General features: G+C 39.2%; 1 protein-coding gene across 2 annotated transcripts in view; it reads left to right on the plus strand.

Moving 5' to 3' along the window:
• The first annotated feature begins 571 nt into the window (after positions 1-571).
• Positions 572-14,266, plus strand: part of dhx8 (DEAH (Asp-Glu-Ala-His) box polypeptide 8) — a 40,515-nt gene continuing 26,820 nt past the window's right edge. Inside the window, exons 1-9 of one of the 2 annotated variants that reach the window (XM_067968938.1) lie at positions 572-865; positions 2,870-2,955; positions 4,425-4,500; positions 4,702-4,787; positions 5,775-5,878; positions 9,837-10,160; positions 11,397-11,541; positions 11,751-11,954; positions 13,718-13,805. In XM_067968938.1, the coding sequence (XP_067825039.1) occupies positions 757-865; positions 2,870-2,955; positions 4,425-4,500; positions 4,702-4,787; positions 5,775-5,878; positions 9,837-10,160; positions 11,397-11,541; positions 11,751-11,954; positions 13,718-13,805 (1,222 nt within the window). In that variant the 5' untranslated portion in view covers positions 572-756. Of the gene's footprint in view, positions 866-2,869; positions 2,956-4,424; positions 4,501-4,701; positions 4,788-4,921; positions 5,005-5,774; positions 5,879-9,836; positions 10,161-11,396; positions 11,542-11,750; positions 11,955-13,717; positions 13,806-14,266 lie in introns of those variants that run through there. The other variant, XM_067968939.1, reaches the window with a different exon arrangement.

The following is a 14,266-nucleotide window of genomic DNA, read 5'->3' on the forward strand; positions in this document are numbered from 1 at the left end:
AGAAAATATAGGCTAATGTCTTTGGTGGAGACCCTCCATCAGGTGAAATTTGATATAGTACAACTGCAACAATAATGTGCAGGAAAAAATCAGAACTCCCTTAAAGGGACACAATAAATAGACTAATACTTGTCAAGCCTCACTTATTTCCAGTGACATTTCATTGTATTTTTGTGAATAATAAATATGATGTTTTTCTATAGTCCTCAGTATAAAAAATGATCTAAATGAATGATCCTGACAAAGGGACTCCATCATTAATCTTTTTTCAGGTGCTAAGGAACGTGCATTGTATTTCGATATTTTTCTATTTTAGATTTCTCGCATTTGTAGTTTTTACTTCTATCTTAAACTGCAATAGTTTTGCAATCACAGTCTTTCCAAACATCTCACTATGGCCAGTGGCCTGTCTCAGGGAGCATCATTTGGTCTTGTAACGTGCTCACCCGCTCTGTCGCTAGTATGTAGCGCCTCCTTGTGGTCAAGAGGCTGGACTTTCCGCTCGGGAGTCTCCGGAAATAGCCGAATGGCATCGGAGCGACCAACTTGCGTAAAAAGGTGAAAGGTGAAGTCTTGCGTGAAGATGGCGGCTGTGATGGTGGCTCGGTGAAAAGTGTTTGTTTTGATCCAGTTAATGGGGAGTGTGCGTTACCCGGGGTCCGCACATTGGCTGATCCAGTCCTCGGACTTTTGCTGAAAATAATAATAATACCGGGCGTAAAAGGCCTTTGAGTTTGAAGCTCGGGTCCCAGTGAAATGGCGGAGGTGGCGTTGGACGAGCTGAGTAAGCTCGAGTACCTGTCACTGGTGTCCAAGGTTTGCACAGAACTGGACAACCACCTGGGCATCAACGATAAGGATTTGGGTAAGAAACCGGCCGCGCAGGCGAGCCCACTCGCTTTGGTTCAAAAAATGTTACGGTATTTCTCATCGATTCCATTTAAATCCACTAAATCCGGCTCCATGCGATGAAGGCTCCAGTTATATGGGCCCCTGTGCATCAATGTGCTTTGGGTGCACGTTGATATAAAAGTGGCGATATAACCACAGAGTCGGCCTTGATCTGACTCGAGACCGCATTTAAATCAAGTGGAAGACAGGTTCCCGGTGACACACTCACACCACTGGTACTTGACACTCTTTGGAGTATAGTTCCAAGTGCTGGGTTTAAAAAGTGTTCAGGTGATCTGTTGGGCCTCTGGGCCACTTTATTGACTTATTCAGATTCTATTTAATATTATGGGCAAGTGCTTGTTTCTACTTTCCTATCTTAAAAGAAATATCCTTTGGGGGCACAGGGTTCTGTGAAGAGCAGACAGAGTATGATTTGCAACCCAGGCATCCCAAAATGTCACTTGGACTTACTGGCTGCATTGAACATTCTACACCTACTGGTCTCGGACTAGTAACATAGTATAGCTGTAGCCCAAATGAGATTTGTGATCCCTGATTCGCTCTTGTTCAAAAATCTCACACCTAATACTTCTCAATATTGGTCATGCAATAAGCATTTTAAGAACTCCTCTCTGCCCGTGTGTTAGTTCAGTAAAACATCTGGAAAGAATGCTTAGTAAGCAACTGATTCCTTGATTAGCCCATGAAGATAAATATGTGCTTTATAAGTGTCAAAGGGGAGAGTCTCTTGAATAGTTTCTGCTACAACTTCTTGGGGGAAAAATATAGCAGAAAGATGAACTAGTTGAATACCAGTGTTTCAGCTAGGTTTCCTGGTGATTGAGAAAATGTTATGTCATTGGAAGCTGTTACAGGTATTCCCTTTGCCAGTCGGTGATGGACTGATCCTACATCTTGGCACAAGGCATTAAAAGCCAGCAGCCTATTGTTTTTTATTTTTTTGAAACATATTAGATTTCAATACATCCTCTTAATCTGTATAAGAATCTTTAAATCTGAAGTGTACTACATTATCAAGCATGACTATTTAATACTGGTTTTAGTCATTTTAATTTCAGAATTGTTTCAACTGAAGTAGAACATTTTTCACTTTTTGAGTTCTTTATATGCATGTTTATAATTTTCTTATAAATAGCAATTTATATTTTAGAGATTTAGAAATTGCTAACAATCTTTAAGCTAGTTAGATAGCACATAGGCTGCTGTGAGTGCATCTCTTTTGTAGAATACTGTCTTGCCTCATGACAGCTGAGGACTGTCAATGTTTTATTTTTGTAGGGATTTTTCTTTAACATGATGAATGTTGGAATTAGCATTATTTATAAATCTGATACACATGAATATCAATAGTTTTCATTTCTTTAACAGTTCTCAGTGCTAACACTGTTGCGTCTGAGTCAGAAGGTTGTGGGTTCAAGTTCCACTCCAGAGACTTGAGCACAAAATCTAGGCTGACACTCCAGTGGAAGTACTGAGGGAGTGCTGCACTGTTAGATGAGACGTTAAACTGAGGCCCCCTCCGGTGGATGTAAAAGATTCTATGGCACTATTTCGAAGAAGAGCAGGGTCCTGGCCAACATCGCTCAACCAACATCACTAAAACAGATTATCTGGTTATTATCTCATTGCTGCTTGTGGGATTTTACTGTGTGCAAATTGGCTGCTGTGTTTCCTACATTACAACAGTGACTACTCTTCAAAAAATTACTTAGTTGGCTATAAAGTGCTTTGGGATGTCATGAAGTTGTGAAAGGAACTATATGAATACAAGTTCTTTCTTTCATTGGGACCAATATTATTGACAGAATCATTAAAAATCACTAATATTTGTTTCAAAATAAAAATAATGATTAATGTGACTTCTAATATAAGGATGCTTTTGATTAATTGCAGTGAGCTATGTGTAGCATAAAATGCTGGCTTTTCTAATGAAACATTGTTTTTCTATTTCTAGCTGAGTTTGTTATCAATCTGGCTGAGAAGAATATTACTTTTGAAACTTTTAAAGGAGCACTGTTGAAAAATGGAGCTGAGTTTACGGTAATGGAGAGGGAGATTTCCAATCTGATCCTTATTGATATGCAGTTCATCATAGGCTTCACTTTGACCAAAGTGATCAGAGATTTTTCATAAGCCTCCAAAGCAATCTGACTGTAAAAGAAATGGGCCTGTTTGCAGGCTCTCCTGTATCGGCAGTAACCTTTCCCTAACTCAGCTGTCTGCTGTTCTGTGAGTAGCTGAAATATAGTTGTTTGTACACAAGAACAGAGCCCCTTTGTAGAGTTTGAACAGAGGGGGTTATTCCTAGATGATTCTACCTTACTGTCTTTATTCACTGGCTTGTCAGGTGCCATTTCCAGTGTCTGCTATTTTTCGCTATTTTAGACTCTTCTACCCAAGTTTATCTGTTCGAGTGTGTAACTTACACAACTGATCTAAAGATATAAAGAAACATTGCTGAAACTGCGAATGGTGGAAATCTGAAATGCAAATAAAATGCTGGAAATATGCAGATGGTCAGTCAGCATCTGAAAGAGCAAAGACAGATTTATGTTTTGGATAGAACTGGAGTACTAGTAAATGGGCTCCATCCAAAATGTTAACCTGTCTGCTGGGCAGCTGTGTATCTCCAGCATTTTTTGTTTTTATTACTGATGTATATTTGTGTAATACTTTGCCAAATGGCGTGATGGTTTTGTGACAAGAAAGTGGAATTTACTGAAAAGCCTTTCACTGTTTTGCTAGAATTCCCACCATCTGATATACATTACGGGACAAGTTCACAACATTAGTGCTACTGTTGCAGAGATTTGCGCAATGGAAGTGCATATTGGGAATTCAAACATGGAGGTCAGATTGCCTGATTAACAACCCACAAGATTCTCTGTCCATTAATGTCTGGAATATCATATGGGGTGCGCTGGCCTCTCTGCCCAAATTCCTGATATCATTCCCATTGCATGAAGCTCTCCACCAGAGGTGCTGAATCATAGGCCTAAAAATGTGGCCGTGCAGCATCCATTTTTCGGATGCTAAACGGCCTCTTAAGCTTCCAATATGGCGGGCACACACTCAATACTGTAAGTGTGGCACCTGCCATATTGGTGATGGTCTGAAAAGAGACATGCAGTGCCCACGCCTGAATGCATATTTGAGGCCTCCCCTGCAAGATTTTGCACTATTTAACAGTGTTTGCATACAAGTCTTGGTAATTTTTTTTGTTAAATAAGTCTATTCCCTTTAAGTCAAAGTCGCTTAATTCACATTATTGAATAATTCAAATATTTTCAGCTCTAGAAAACAAATTCACATTATCAGGAGTAAACTAATTTTCCCCCCTCTGCGTCCTCGTGTACAACTATATCGAAGGTTATAACATTTTCATGCAAATTATAAGAATAAATGTAGTGGGTTGTTGCCAAGATCCAAACCCTTACAAGTAACTAATTTAATTTTGGACTCTAAATTATTCGCTTTGATTAATATAGTTTTTTTTTGGTGTTTTTTAGGATTCACTCATCAGCAATTTGTTACGTCTAATACAGACCATGCGACCTCCACCCAAGCCTTCAACTTCCAGCAAATGTGAGAAATACACCACCTTCTCTCCTTGCACCATTAAGTATTCATAGAATTATGGCCTCCTTATGTGCTCTAAAATTCCATTCAGCCCATCACCGCTGCACTGGTTCTCTGATAGAGCTATCCACTTAGTCTTATTTCCATTTTCTTCCTTTTATATATTTATGTACATCCTTATTGTTTTTTCTTAATATTTTTGAACAGCTGAAATAACCAAACCAAGATCAGAAAAGGAGAAGATGAAGGAGCTGTTCCCTGCCCTTTGTATGCCTGATAACCCCTCAATAAGGGTAAGTTCTGGATTTACTTCACTTCCCGTTCCCTTAATGGGGAATTTGATTTTTCCTGTGGACGGCCTTTTAGTCTAACTTCTAACTGTTCTTTGACACTCAATCGTAGATAACTGCTGAGCAGGCTTACTTTCATTCTTGCATTGAAATCAAAACGAAAAATGTTGGAAGTGGGCCAGTCATTGTCTGAGAGAGAAAAGACATGTGAACGTTTCAGGTGTGCTCTTTCATCAGAACCGAGTTCTGATTTGCAGAATTCAGTTTTTCTTCCTATCTCTACAATTTGCACTGGACTGATTCCACTCTCGAGTAACTCCAAATTGTGGGCATCTTCTCAAATACTTAGAAGGGTTTGGTTGAATACCACAAATATATTGTGTGCATGTTATAATGGGGAATTGAAGAACAGTGAGATTTTCAAAGATGTAACCTTTGGTCTCAGCTTTCAAGTCATCTGTTTTTTTTTGATTGAAGCGACACTTGGTTGCATTGGGTTGCTAATTGGCTTCTTCATCACCACTATCAAATCCAATAAGTGAGAGGCTGCAGTAACCCATTGTGGCACTATAATTCCAAATTCCCACTACAAGTACATTTAAATATTTGCTTCTCCCCTCTGCTTTGTGTTGTCAAATAAAATCAATTTCCATTATTTTAGATTGGACTTGCCCCTTTATGTAGCATTACTGCAGAAACCGAATAGCTGTTCCGCTGGATGTTCACTAACTGAAACATTTGAGTACTGTTTGTACCTTTTTAAGATATTCAGAGTTCTCTATCATTTAACCTCTGAAAACATTAAAATGTACAGGCAACGAAACATGCTTTAGCAATCTTGGAATGGACTTGTTTCCGTGTTGAAATCTTAAATGATTTAATGCAAAATAATACATTAGTTACTCTGTTACTGTGTGGGCACATCTCCGTAATGGTTATTGCTACTTGTTAGTGTTCTGATGGAAACCTAACCCAGTGTTTGTTCTGCAGACTCTGCTGGATGAAGATGATATGAAAGTAGCTGAAGATGCATTGAAGGAGCTTGAGGCCTTGATGCCTTCAAAAAATGATATTAAAAAGAGTAGCAAGCGCAGGTATGCAATGGGCAATTTCTTTTAAACATGGTTCAGTAACTGCCTTTCTTTAACAGATGGTTGGAAAAAGGCACCACCTGGTGTGGTAATAAACTACGCAGACCAGATAGTTCAAGGTTTGTTTCCTGCTCTGTGCTGAGCTACCTGGTCTCAGCTGGGCAGCACTTAGGAGTGCTGCTGTTGGCCTTTGCACCTTGGGTTAAGGAGAGGGCAAAATCAGGCAGGGTTCCCACTCCTGATTGTTGTCCAGTGACTACAGCTGAAAAGTGTGCACGAGGTCATCGGGTGATGACAGGACCAGGTTTGCCTGTGATGCCCTCAACCACAGAATACCCTGCAGATGCTTACAGTCTAGGTTCGGAAGTGAATGAATACTTAGACAAGGGACGGAGGGTTTCTAATGCTTATGGAACTATATCTCAGCAAAAGTGAACAACTTTCGGAAACATCTCATTGTTTATAAACCTAAATTATTTGGGAATGCTGCTTAAACTCACTGATAGCAGTTTATTCTTAAAGTTCTTTTGGAAAAACAGCTATATAGGTGTGGTAGCTTTTTGATAAAATAAAAAGATGATAGTTAAAGGTTATGGCCTTGAGCATTGCTGGACTGTACTGTAGTTTTTTCTGGCAAAACACAGTAATATTATTGAATATATATATATATCTGCAGATGTCAATCAATTCAATACTATATATATATAGTATTGAATTGATTGACATCTGCAGATTTTTAAGGGAGGGCTTTCTTTTTTTTTCATAGATTCTCTAACTTCTCTTGTGAGAGGAGAGGTAGTAGTAACATGACTGAAAATGTTTCAGGAACTTGTAATGCTGTGCATGTAACCCCAAAAATGACCAGAAGGTGGCATGCTTTCATGGAGATGGTCATTTGGGTTTTTGGGATGAGAAAGTTTATGGCAGTTTCTGTAGCTTTGAATTGACTGCATGTGAGCCTGAATTGTGTAGCCCACTGTGTTACAGCACATTGTTTAAAATACAACGGTTCAAAAGGATTCTAGGAAAATTGTAGGGGAAAGATTCCTGTCACTTGATCTTTATTGCAAAATTGTAAACGTGTATAAAGAACTCGGTTAGCAATTTACTATAAATGGTGAACTGTGGAAATCTTTCCTCCTGCAAACTGAAAACCTTGGGGGGAATTTGAAACTCTTTTTCAGACACAGGCAGGAACAAACTGAGCTTCAGTCTCCTTTTTAATTTTGGAGCGGGAGCATTAGATGGGTGAGGAGTAACAAGTTTATTGTTGATGTTGCCTTGCTATAGATAATGAATCAAAAGAAGTGAGTAAAGTAAGCGTCATCTTAGTTGAATTTATAATAACTAATTGATTGTTGGTGTTTTGGTTACTAAGTTGGCCCCATTTGCCCTTTTGTCTTTGCACTGGAAGCAGTAATACCTTGACTATGAACATAAATATTATCCTGCCTTGGGATTTCTTCATGGTATGGAAAATTTGTATTAAAAGATTTAAGTTTATATGGTGCATTATCGTATCCCTAATAACCATCGCAAAGTGCTTCCCATTCAATGAACCATCTTGAAGTGCAGTCACTGTGTTGTGTAGGTGAACACAGCAGTCATTCTTTGCACAGTTGTGTCCCAATTATTAAATCTGTAGTGCCTCATGAATGCTGATTTTAAAATAAAACTATTAAAAATTACAAAAATACTTAATTAAAACCTGTGCCCCTGGCTGTTCTCCTCCATAAAAGTAAATGTCTTGTCTTGAACCTTTGTTTCCACTTCCCCTGTATGGAGGAGAATTGAAATGGGTAAGCTATAGTATATTTATGGAAACAATGATGAGATGCTGTTTTATTCCCATATGAACATAGTTTAATGGTATGATGTCATTCCTCTGATCATATGCTGGACTAAAGGAACTTAAAATAACAGTGTAATGTTTTGAGCAGAAGAACATTGGTTGATCTCGCCTGTCCTTTTTCAGGCTTCCCATCAGTTTCCTCATTGTAATTCTGGAACTAACAGCCCTGTACGCCATTCCTAGTAGGAATTCATCCAGTCCTTTTTGAAAACCTACCTCCATTATTAATCTTAGTAAGAAACAATGCCATCCAAATTCCTTATTTTTCTTTTGATACCCTTAACTTTAAACTATATCTCCTAGTCCTTGAATCCTGTGTTCGACAGAAGATCTATGCTGGATCCAAATTCTTCATTTCGTGAAATTCTTAAAGATCTTTATCAAGTCCTCCCTTTTCTGCCTTTTCCTCTTCTTTGTCTTCCAGAGAGTAAAGTTCTAATAATCTTGCTTCATAACTTGGCCCTCTAAATTCAGGAATTACCATTGTAACCTTACTCTGGCCTCCCTCGAATAGTTTTACATCTTTCCTGTAATACGAAGACTAAAACTGAACATAGTAGTCGAAACCAAAACAAAAGCAAAATACTGCAGATGCTGGAAACACTCAGCAGGTCAGGCAGCATCTGTGGAGAGAGAAACAGAGTTAACGTTTCAGATCAATGACCTTTCATCATAGTACTCCAGATATGGCCTCACCAAGGTTAGATACAACTTTGACATCTCTTCCTTCGACTTAGGTCGCACTCTTCGCTATACATCCCAATATTTTTATTTGCTTTCTTTATCACCCATGAACACTGAACCAATGGTTTTATTGACCTATCCAACAACGCCCCCAGATCTGTTTCCTGTTCTGTTAACCTCAAGCTTACTGCCATTTAATACATAATCCATCTTCTCACTTCTCTACCTCATCTCATGATTTACACACATCTGTGTTGAATTCCATCTGACAACTCTTTGCCAGTTGATCTAACCTGGTTCAGAGCCCTTTGGATTATTGCATGTTGCATAGCATCATTGGTCATCCACAAACTTAGGCACTTTATCATTTCTAAGTCATTTATATAAACAGCGGCCCCAACCCCAGATCCTGTGGCACTCTACCGGCAACCAGTTTCCAGACACCACCTCCCTTTGATGTTTACCTTTCAGCCACAACTCGATCCGGTCTAATATCTTGCCATCTGTCATGTGACCTTGCACCTTATGAATTGGTCTGTTATGTTGGACAGTGTCAAGTGTCCTCCTGAAATCCAGTTAGATAACATCCACTGCCTCACCCGTAACCATCAGATTTTGAACTTTTTTGAAGAAATCCAGTAACTAGTCAGACATGACCTGCACCTTTTGAACCCATCCAGGCTCTTTTCAATCAGACTCTGTCCTTCTAGATGATTACTAATACAATACCTCAACCAAATCTCAAACACTTTCCCCCCCAATCATGGTTAGGCTAACTAGTCTGTAATTTCAGGGTTCATCCTTTGCTCCCTTTTTGTTTCAACATGGGGTCATATTCTCTACTTTCCAATCCATTGGCGTATTACCTCATTCCATTGAGCCTTTGAAGGATATTGGTTAGGAGATTTGCAATTTCCTCAACCAAATCCAACAGCACCCTTGGATAGAAATTATTGGGAGTCTTCTCACCATTTCTGTTAACTGTATGGAATAAAACAGTCAGGACTGTGAGCAGCAACTAGTTGAAAAGTATCTGGAGCTTTCTTTCAAATTAAGCCATGGCATTAGGACTGAGATGACTGAGAGGAGGTATTAAATAGTGAAGAAGAGGTAAATCCAGGACATTATTTCAAAAATAGAATAAGGGGCACAAGTTCAAGCTAGTGAAAGGCAAATTTAGGACTGATACCAGGAATTTATTCTTCACACAAAGAGTAATCAGTATGCTGAGTGGACTTTTTGGTAAGGTAGTGGAAGCAAAGACCCTGGAATCTTTTGGGGTGCTGTAATAGGGGGAACTTTAATATTTTTCTGGTCTTTCTCATCTGTATCTCTCGTGACTTTGGCCGTGTTGTGTCAAAATTTTTGTCGCGATTTATTTGACCCGTTACATTTGTAAAAGCGATTTATTCTGTTTTTTAATAGCTCTAATGAAAAGGGAAAGAAAAAGAAAAGGAGTCGCAGCCGCAGTAGAGACCGAGACCGGAAACGGCGTCGCCGGTCAAGGTCTAGATCACGCTCCAGAGACCGAAACAAAAGTAAATCCAGCAGGCGATCCAGAAGCAGAAGTCGGAGCCCGAACAGAGACCATAAAGATCGGGGCAGAGCCAATGAAAAGAGCTGTGAGAAAAGGAAAGACAGACCTGTAGACAGGCCTCCACCAGAGGAACCATCAGTGGGCGAAATCTACAATGGCAAGGTCACCAGCATCATGCAGTTTGGATGCTTTGTACAGCTGGAGGGACTGAGGTACAGTATACCACAAAGGAAGTATGTAGTGTAGGAAATTCATCATAAATCACTGCAGCACTCCGATCAATTGGGGGCACTGTTTTTCAAACTCTGAAAAAATTCAACAGGTTAAGAAATGTCTGGAAGTATATAGATTCCAGTAAATAGCATTGCATTACTAAGACAGCTCTCAAACCTGTTTCTTTTTGCATTGGTTTCCTGCATTTGAGCAAAGTTTTCCAAATCTCCTTGAGTGTTTTAATTCTAATTTTTGTCCAAACAGTTTATAAAAGTTACATGGCACATGGAGGTGTCTTTTCGCTACCACATGTGCTGCTCAATCAATATCTGAGAGTTTTGGAGGGCATAACGAGATATCAGTGGTGCTCAAAACAAAAGGCTTAATCTTTCATCGCAAAATTATTACCACACTGTCTTTTTGTTGGTCCACATGGGTCTTGCACATTTTAAAAAATCTATTAGTTTAAGAATAGTTCAAATTACATACGTATGGCTGAAGTTGATAAGATCATAGAAATTGGTTCTGTAAAGCTGTGAGTTTTTCTTGGGAGTGCCTAATTGTTCCAATGCAGTACATCAAGATGGTTTGAGAATGGACAACACTAGTTTCAACTTTTGCCAACCTTTGAGGTGCTGACAGTGTTTCAGTTTTAGCTGTGCCAGAGGAAACCTTTTTTTTCTTTTGGAAACAACTGGAACACGGTTAAAATTCAGCTGAGGTGGGCAGTGGTCAGAGCTCCTGGGGCAGAAGCAAGCCACAGGATGTCAAAAGTACAGCGGCAAGCTGTGGAAGTGCCGTACATCTGCCTTGTTTTGTATTAAGTTAAATAAGTTGTAATCATTACTGGGGAACAGCATTGACCTTAATTGCCATGTGTCTTGAAGTTTGATTTTAGATTTTTTTTTAACTTTGTATATAGTTCAATGTAGATATTACCTCTAAATATGAATAAATATTGCTAATATTGTAAAAATATTTGCCTGTAAAGCAAAAACTTGTCTTTATTGATTTTTTTTATCTCTGTTGTGTTTTTCTTGGATGTTTCAGATATCAACCATTTCCCAGGTGTGTCTCCAAATGCATTAAAGTAACTGGTTTAAAAAAAACTTAATGTAAATTTTCCATTTCTATTTCAAAATACTTAATTCACCATGTAAAATGAAATGTGTATAACTGTAGTTAACGCAGTCAGTTTACCAATAAGTTAATGCTTTTCTTCCCCCCTTTTTTAGAAAACGATGGGAGGGCTTGGTACACATCTCTGAGCTCAGGCGAGAGGGGCGTGTAGCCAATGTTGCTGATGTTGTCAGCAAAGGTCAGAGAGTAAAGATCAAGGTATTATCGTTCACTGGGTCAAAGACCAGCCTAAGTATGAAGGTAATTATAAAAAGTATAAATTTTGATTGAAATTATTGAAAGTAAAATAAACTTCATGGTCAAAATTGGTTACGGCTCGGTACAGGTGCTGGTGTGAAATCAGTGGATCATTGGCAAAGCCTTTTATTTTGAGCTTAGAATCAAGAAAAACAATTTCTGCTTGGTTAGCTCTGAATTAAAATTGTTCCCACTTTAATTTGTTTCTTTAGGATGTGGATCAAGAAACTGGAGAGGATCTAAACCCAAACCGACGCCGAAATGTTGGTGGAGAAAACAATGAGGAAACTACCATGAGGAACCCTGACAGACCCAGTAACCTGTCGTTGGTGAACACCCCGGAGGTTGAGGATGATGTCCTGGAACGCAAGCGTCTCACAAAAATCTCCGATCCTGAGAAGTGGGAGATCAAACAGGTGGGGCTGAGTTAACACTGACTAATCTGCCAGAATTAAAACTGAAAATACTGGACAGCACAAAGCATATCAACTAGTATCTATAGAGAAAAGATAGGTTGATGTTTCAGATGGGACTGTATCGGAAGTCAGTGTTCACCTATTGTGCCTCACTTAATTATTGGTTGATTTGTGCGTTGTTCTCTGTTCTTATCTCTAGAATCATAGAAAGGTTACAGCACGGAAGAAGGCCATTCGGCCCATCGAGTCCGCACCGGCTCTATGGAAGAGCACTCCAGCTAGTCCCGCTCCCCCGTAGCCCTGCAAATTTTTTCCTTTCAAGTACTTCTCCAGTTCCCTTTTGAAGGCCATGATTGAATCTGCCTCCACCGTCCCCTTGAGTAGTGCATTCCAGATCCTAACCATTTGCTGTGTTTTAAAAAAAAGTTTCCTCATGTCACTTTTAGTTCTTTTGCCAATCACCTTAAATCTATGTCCTCTGGTTCTTGATCTTTCCGCCATTGGGAACAGTTTCTCTCTACTCTTGTCTAGACCCTTCATGATTTTGAATACTTCTATCAAATCTCCTCGCAACCTTCTCTGTTCCAAGGAGAACAAACCCAGCTTCTCTAGTCTATGCATTTTTCTAAAGTCCCTCATCCCTGGAATCATTCTCGTAAATCTCTTCTGCACCCTCTCTAAGGTCTTCACATCTTTCCTGAAGTGCAGTGCCCAGAACTGGACACAGTACTCCAGTTGTGGCCGAACCATTGTGTTATAAAGGTTCATTATGACTTCCATACCTTTGTACTCCATGCCTCTATTTATAAAGCCCAGAATCCCGTATGCTTTTTTATCTGCTTTCTCAACTTGTCATGTCACCTTCAACGATTTGTGCACGTATACCCCCAGATCTCTCTGTTCATGTACCCCTTTTAGAGTTGTGCCCACTAGTTTATATTGCCTCTCCTCATTCCTCCTACCGAAATGTATCACTTCGCATTTTTCTGTGTTAAATTTCATCTGCCACACGTCCGCCCATGCCACCAGCCTGTGTATATCCTCTTGAAGTCTATCACTATCCTCCTCGCTGTTTACTACCCTTCCAAGTTTTGTGTCATCTGCAGATTTTGAAATTGTGCCCTGTACACCCAAGTCCAAGTCATTAATATATATCAAGAAAAGCAGTGGTCCCAGCAAGGAGGAGGGCCAATTTCAATGGGATGAGTACAGATCTGGCCCAAGCAAATTGGAATCAAAAATTGGCAGGCAAAACTGTAATTAAACAGTGGGTGGCCTTTAAGGGGGAGATGGTACGGGTACTGTCTAGGTTCGTTCCCATGAGGCAGAAAGGTAGGGCAACTAAAGCCAGAGCTCCCTGGGTGACAGAAGAGATAGTGAGTAAGATGAAATGGAAAAAAGGGACGTATAATGGATGTCAGGTTGATAACACAAGTGAGAACCAGGCAGAATATAGAAAGTTCAGAAGGGAAGTCAGAGTCCTCTAAACTGGCAAATGTTGAGCCTGATAGTAATTGGAGATTTTTTAATATAGTTTTCTAAAACCAGTGCTTATGTGATATTTCAGAGAAAATTACATTGCAAGAACAAAGCGGTGGTGAAATTCCTGTAGTAGTGGTTTACTGCCACCAGGTAGTGCTAATTCATAACGTGCAGTAGTATTGATCAGTTGACTCATCATAGTTTTCAGGATACGCTGCATTTGAAAACTAACCAGAGTGCTCCTCTTATTATTTTTTGTGTATATATAATTACAATTTCAGATGATTGCAGCAAATGTTATCTCAAAGGAAGAGTATCCCGACTTTGATGAGGAAACGGGTATCCTTCCTAAAGTTGATGATGAAGAAGGTATGATCCACCTCTTGTGTTCTTTCTTTCTATTGAGCACTTTGATTAAAAAATTACATTAACAATTAAATCATGTCTGTGTATTTGCTTATTTCATGCTTGGGTTATGTTGGTTGTTTTGCACTGATGTAAAAATCATTGTTACATTTGTATTCCTTTTAAAAATAGTCACCTTTAAACTGTTAAATGACCGCTGGACACTTCAGTATACACGAAGCTGTCAGTATTGTATATATTAAACCAGATCAGATCCGGTTGACTAGTATCAATTGGTTTATTGAGTTTACATACATCTCCTGCTTTATACCATGCAAAAATAGACAATGAAGTACATGAAGGGAGAGACTGAAATTACATGAAGGGAGACACTGGATCATTCCAGTAAAAATCAAAACAGTCATTCTATGTTGCAGTACTGTGGATTGGTTGAGAAAAGACAATTTAACAAGTGAAGACACCAG

Source organism: Heptranchias perlo, chromosome 30 (assembly GCF_035084215.1).
Source record: "Heptranchias perlo isolate sHepPer1 chromosome 30, sHepPer1.hap1, whole genome shotgun sequence".
NCBI lineage: Eukaryota > Metazoa > Chordata > Chondrichthyes > Hexanchiformes > Hexanchidae > Heptranchias > Heptranchias perlo.